This window comes from Capsicum annuum, chromosome 6 (genome assembly GCF_002878395.1).
Source record: "Capsicum annuum cultivar UCD-10X-F1 chromosome 6, UCD10Xv1.1, whole genome shotgun sequence".
NCBI lineage: Eukaryota > Viridiplantae > Streptophyta > Magnoliopsida > Solanales > Solanaceae > Capsicum > Capsicum annuum.
The window spans coordinates 5,749,421-5,756,035 of record NC_061116.1 but is presented as its reverse complement, the minus strand read 5'-3'; the positions used below and the strand labels follow the sequence as shown (position 1 = coordinate 5,756,035).

The window sequence follows — 6,615 nt, the reverse complement described above, 5'->3', positions numbered from 1 at the left end:
ATTGGGTTTAAATTTGATAAAAAAATTGAAAGAGTGAAGAGAGGTGAATTTTGTACCACGTTTTTTATCTCATCCGATGACTTTTCATTTGGATGAAGAGGTTTAATCGGGTTAGGATATAATATGAGGTTGGGTTGGGTCAGATGGGTTAAATAGATGGGTTAAAAGAGTAATAGGGTCAGGTTAAGCTTTAATAAAAAAGAAAAATTAAATTAGACATGTGGCACCACAAGAGGGCGAGTGGAGTGCACTCCACTCATTAAACTTGGGCATGGATATCGCGGGGAGGTAATAATATCACTTTTATATAGTTTAGGTGTGTAATGGATCACTTGTATAGTTTAGATGTGACTTAGACTTTTTGGGTATAGTTTGAGATGGAAATGATGCCTTTTCTCTTAAAGAAAATAAAAAAGAACATGTTGTCTGAGACTCAGTCATTTGGACATTTGACTTCCACCATTAGTTCTGTATCCAAATAAATAAATTGCAAATGCGGTTCCTAAAAGCAGACTGCATTTGATAATGACAAAGGGATCCCACTTTTATTTTCTGTCTTGCATTGACAAATAGAGCTCTATTGACACCACAGTGCTAGGCTGCTGGCTACAACATAGCATACACTGAGGCAAAAGCCGCAACCTATTACCAACATGGGTTGTGGTGCAGTTGATGGGGCTGCTCCACCTTTAATCAGAGATCGAGGGTTCGACCTTGAGTATGGAAAAAACTCAATTGAGAGCAGTGCCACCTTAATGGACCCTGCAACGCGCGATCTGAATTAATCAGGACTCTAATGTAGGCACCCAATACTGGATGGGAAATCAAAAAAAAAAATCGCAACCTATTATTGAATGTGTGAATAAAATTCCACATTCGTAAATAAAAGAAAAGGAATCTATGTAATAATGCGTGATGATACCCTTAATGATGTGAGGTGCTTTGAACGAAAAACGTGCAGGATTTGTCAACGGACAATAACACGCATGATGAAAGTATCTAATGAGTTGTTTTAGCCAATCAACCTTTCTATATTAGGAATGTGCAAAAATCAAACCTACCGATAAACCGAACTGATAAAAATGTTAATTTCTACAAACTAATAATCCTATTATTTCAATTATACAAACTCTTAATTTCTATTAACAATATTTTGTTCAAACTTGAAGATTCTTGTAAACTAAAACACATCATGTAGGATTTTTGGGTTCAACTAAAATTCGTTTTTTATGTTAGTTGCTACTATTTCTATTTTATGAGTATTTTCTTATCGATTAAACCGAAACCGAAACGTTAAGGACAAAATCGATAAATCAAAAACCGATAAAAAATATCTTATTGATTTGGTTATTGGGTTACTATAGAGTTCGCCAAAACATTCAATTTAAGCGACATATAGCCCTCAAACCTCCACTCTTCCTTCCACTTGCTCTCCCTCTGGTATTTGATTATTGAGTTGAGATGGGGGCTTTTGCTTGCCCACCTGGTTAACCATAGTTCTAATGCCTAACAAAACTTTTGGTTCATTTGGGGCTTTTTGTTAATTGGATCAGCATTCAGTTGGTTGAAGTAAAAAGCAAGCAAGAATTCGTTCCTCCAAACCCAAATGAGTTTGATAAACCCGCTTTAATTGCCATTTCCTTTGAAGCAGTCAAAGGCATGAAACCGCCATTAAATACTGGATCAGGCTCAGAAAGGTTCAGCGTCAAAGGCGCGATGTCCTGCAAATAAACATCAGAGTAGTCAGCAGCTCATTCATGAAATAGAAAATTTTACAGCTACCTCATCAAGTCAAGAAAGAAGCTCGATGCTGAAAATAGTTAGTGCATGTATATACAGCCTTGACCTTCATCCCAATTTAACTAGCAGTTCTGTCATCTAAGTAACTCTTACAGCTAAAAATCCACTAGGTTGTTAGATTTACGATATAATAACAAAATATCACGTTCTGAACCTCTGTGTTCTGTGCCAATAAAACCTCTGAAGTCTCAAAAGTAATTCTCATGTTTGAAATTCATAAATGCACCTGTTTTCTCTCTTATTCTTTTTGTATAATTCTTTCATTTATTGTCTATTTGTGTCATTTTTCTTGTTGTATACTTCAAAGGATACTGACCTGTTGAACATGAAGCCACTAAAGAAACAAGTTGGTAAAACTAGGAAAGTCAGCTGATACACAGATTTCTCCTTCCAACCACAATAATATCAACTCATGCCACTATTTGTTAACTTATCCACTTCGCTAAAGCTCTCAAGGCCAGGTGCTCATTCAGCCTATGACAGTGCTCTTCTAATAAGATGCTCATGGTAATGCCTTAGTGGACTGTTTACTTTACAACAACTCCTTATTACAACCTCTGATGGACAACATCAGTAAGTGTGACCTTTATTCCCCAGGAAAAACAATATAATTGACGTAAGACCCATGACCCCATTAGAATCCCAACCTTCACATTGAAATGCTTAAATGTAGTTTATAGTTAAATGACCAAAAACGATCATAATTCCATCAGTTTTACATTTCTGAATATAACTCAGAGCAACATAATTGCCTCAAATTATCAAGAGAAATATAGATTTTGCAGAGTCTACTAATGTAAGGTCTCAAACAAAATGACCTTTATTGAAGTGTGTGACCATCTCATCTAAAAGATTAGCTGTTAGAGAGAGCACACTTTTATTATTTAATTATATTCTCAACACGCCCCCTCACGTGCGGGCCTGATTCTTTTTTCATGGCCAAGCACATGAAATTTTTTTTTTAATAATGGGTGGCGGTGAGATTCAATCCCAGGACCTTTGCCTGCTCTGATACCATGTTGACCATCTCATTTAAAAGCTTAAACCCGTTAGGGAGAGCACACTTTTATTATTAAATTATATTCTCAACAACCTTAATGTCAGTAACTTCAGAAACAAAATAAAATTCACCATGTAGCACAGTAGGAGATAAAATTGAGTACGAATTATTTAGGCCCCGTTTGTCCATGAAAATAATAATTTTTCGGAGTTGGAGTTGGAGTTATTATGTTTGGTCGTGAATATAAATTATGTGAGAGAAATATGAGTGAAAACAAGTTTTTCTCGTTTTCACTTTTTCAAAAACAAATCTCACTAAAGTGAAATAATTCTTATGGCCTAACACTATTATTTACACTTTTTCACTAAAGTGAAATAATTTTCCGGAAAAAGGTGAAAAAATTCTCATGGCCAAGCGCCTACTAGAATCATCAAATTTTAAGAGTTGTCTGGAAGGTCGTCTCTAATAAAAATGAAACATTCTTACATGATGTATTGCCAAGACAGTAAAAATTGCTTCAACAGCTCCAGCGGCTCCAAGGAGATGACCTATGGCACCCTGATGTGTTGGAAAAAAGAATTCAGAGAAGTTCACTAAGGGGGAATATATATTTCACCATGTCAATATTGCAGACAACATTCTATAAATTGAGAAAAAAGGGGTATTGCAGATGACATGCTAAGCATCCACTAATAATCACAATAATGTTGAAATAATTAAAACGTGGTAATTTGCTGAAGGAACATGAAGAATTCTAAGCTTTTTATTAATCTGATGCAGAAAAGACATGACCTGGAGACACCAACCTCTCCTTCAACTTTGGTTCTTAGGAGACTCTGTACTTACTAGTTCTACTTTAATCTAATTAGAGACTGATCTTGGTGCTAGAGTCTGATTACCTTTGTAGAGGATAAGGACAGCGCCCCTGATGTAGCATGATCGGAGAATACATGTTTTATTGCATTTGCTTCTGCTGCATCACCTGAGCAAGGCATTTCAGTAACACACAAAAATGTCAACTTTCTGTTTGCCATTGAGGAAAAATAAATTCAAAATCATTACAGAGAACCTTCACAGTTGCAAATGATTACCAAGGGGTGTCGATGTAGCATGAGCATTTATATAATCCACTTGACTAGGACGAATACCAGACTGCCAATGACAAGAGGGGAAAAAAGAAGCTTTAGGTTAAATCGTATCAAAATAATATCACAATCTAACTCTCTGCTTAGAAGGCTAGACGGATCTCTGCTCTTAAGATGCATAAACAATAGACTAGTCTAGCTCTATTTTCTGAAACTGTACACAGCACTCCAAGTTTCTAAATTTCAATCAGATCCATACTAGTGATTTCAGGAATGACAGGTCAAGAATGGTCATGTCACAAAAGATAATTAAGTTTTATAACTCCATTACAACTTACATTCCCAAATGGTCATGTCACAAAAGATAATTAAGTTTTATAACTCCATTACAACTTACATTCCCAAAAAAAAAAAAACAATGCTCGAGCAACTAGACAATCGAAATAATGAAAGTAATGTTTTAACAGGAAAGTTTAATTCTGATCAGAGAAATATTTTACATGGACATCATGTCTCTTTAATTAATTATTTCCTAGGTGCTACTTGCTAAAGCAACTAAATTTACAAACATAATTATAACAATCACCTACTTCTTTTCTTTCTTCTAACTGCATTTGGCCTAAAATTTTCTCATATAAGAGAGAGCTAAAGGCTGATAGTTACTCGCTCAGTTAGAATCCAAGTGAAAAAGTTTCAACTAAACACAGATATGAAGGTGTAAATATGACATGTATATGATATTGTAGCAGCTACAGAATATTAAAAAAGCTAAGGGATTCACGGAGAACCATTATAATGCTGTAAAATTCAATTGCCAAATGAAATTTGAATTCTTAAAACATGTTTGTAGAATATGTCACAGTCCATTGGCTATTTTAATTTCTTTTTCTGGTTTCAGAATGTTTTGCTTATGTACATACTGATGCAGGACAGGAAAGAGCCTTGTTTATTCCAATTTCCACACAGTAGAATTTCACTAACTATATCTTGCTTTATCATCTATGGTTTCGTCTGCAACTTCTAAAATCCACATACACTAGGAGCAACCCTGATCCTATACTAAAATAAATGGACAGCTAGGAAAGTAGATGCAAGTTGAATGATCATAGTACAAAAGTGCTAAGAAAGAAAGGAAGATATCATTCAACTTCTTGATTGGCATAATCTTCGATCATAATAGTCAAGAAAAGTGACCGAGATACTGGTAGTTCATGCAAAGTTGCAAGCTTGAGGGCAATTCAACATAATTTATCCTGATTTTAAACACATTTTCATAGAATTTAGTGGGACCTAAAACCACAACCAAGAAAATGACAGAGGTCCCAAACCACAATACATTACCTGTTTCAATGCACGTGTCATAGCCAAAACTGCACCTCTTCCACCAATATGTGGTTGTGTGATATGATGTGCATCACCTAAGCAAAATGGATAGGTGATATAAGATTACAAGCAAAAGCGTAATGAACGGACGAACCTAAAGCAAATCAGCTTTACAGGTGAATATAACCTAACTATACCTGATGTTCCATAGCCACGTAGCTCTGCATATATCTTAGCTCCTCGCTTTCTTGCATGCTCCAGTTCCTTGGGACATTATACCATATGTAAGATGAAAGAATAGTCCAAGTGATGCTAACTAGCAAACTATATCTCGATTAAAGGATCAAGTTGAATAATCAAGGAGGTCTTTCAATGGCTAAGACTTTAGGACGAGAGTATGTTATGGGGATAAGCCTCCTATCCCTATTTACTATCTGAACAGTATACAATTTAAAAAAATCCAAACTCACCTCTAATACCATCACACCAGAACCCTCACCTATCCTGCACTTCAAAATGAGGATGAAATACGACGGTAAATCATAATCAGTTGAGATATATAGGATATACAGCCTTCTTGAAAGTACAGATATTACTTACACAAATCCATCACGACCACAATCAAATGGCCTGGAGGCTTCATGGGGTTTTGAATTATACTTAGTACTCAATGCCCTTAACCTAAATCAGAAATGGCAGTTGTCAGAAAGATAACACACAGAGAGAAGGTGTCAAGGTTTTGAAAGAGAATCATAACATCCATAATCCAAGTAGGCATTGATAGGGAGAACAAGTAACGCCATAGACCAATATATTTGGTGTACCTGCAGAATCCAGCAATAGATAAAGCATCAATGCTGGCTTCTGTCCCGCCTGCAACCATCACATTTGCATCTCCAAACTGAATCATCCTGGCGGCATCACCAATTGAATGAGCTCCAGTGGCACAAGCTGTTACTGAAGAATGGTTTGGTCCCTATATTCACAAATAGGATAGGCATTACTCTTCAGTAGATTGTATACGTGGATCTAGTACCAGCAGAAAGGCAAGAAGTAAGTCAGTCATATAACCTTTTCCTTTATGTTTATGCATAAGCAACAAAAGTACCTTTAATGCAGAATGCTAAAATGCAGTCAAGCTTGACGTATGCATATGTACTGAAATTCTTAAAAATATGTTAAACATTTTCCTATACTTTTTTCAAGTACATGCAAAAAATTTGGAAATTACTAGATGGTGCATGTCAAGTCCAACAATGTTCACCACTCATTTACCTAAGAAGAAGATATAGACTATAAAGGGTCTCTGTTATTTATTCTTTGGTCGGGAAACAATATTCAAGACGCAAGAATTAAGAGGATTTGGGGGATAAGTCTTTTGAGTTATTTAGCTCTAACAGAGGGCCA

The 6,615-nt window shown here is 35.7% G+C and overlaps 1 protein-coding gene across 1 annotated transcript in view; it reads right to left on the bottom strand.

Moving 5' to 3' along the window:
• Positions 1-1,311: 1,311 nt before the first annotated feature.
• Positions 1,312-6,615, bottom strand: part of LOC107873593 (3-oxoacyl-[acyl-carrier-protein] synthase, mitochondrial) — a gene marked incomplete in the record, with an annotated part of 36,004 nt that continues 30,700 nt past the window's right edge. Inside the window, 9 exon segments of the mRNA XM_047413469.1 lie at positions 1,312-1,721; positions 3,287-3,358; positions 3,700-3,782; positions 3,892-3,952; positions 5,227-5,303; positions 5,406-5,472; positions 5,679-5,712; positions 5,809-5,889; positions 6,033-6,184. Of these exon segments, the coding sequence (XP_047269425.1) occupies positions 1,557-1,721; positions 3,287-3,358; positions 3,700-3,782; positions 3,892-3,952; positions 5,227-5,303; positions 5,406-5,472; positions 5,679-5,712; positions 5,809-5,889; positions 6,033-6,184 (792 nt within the window).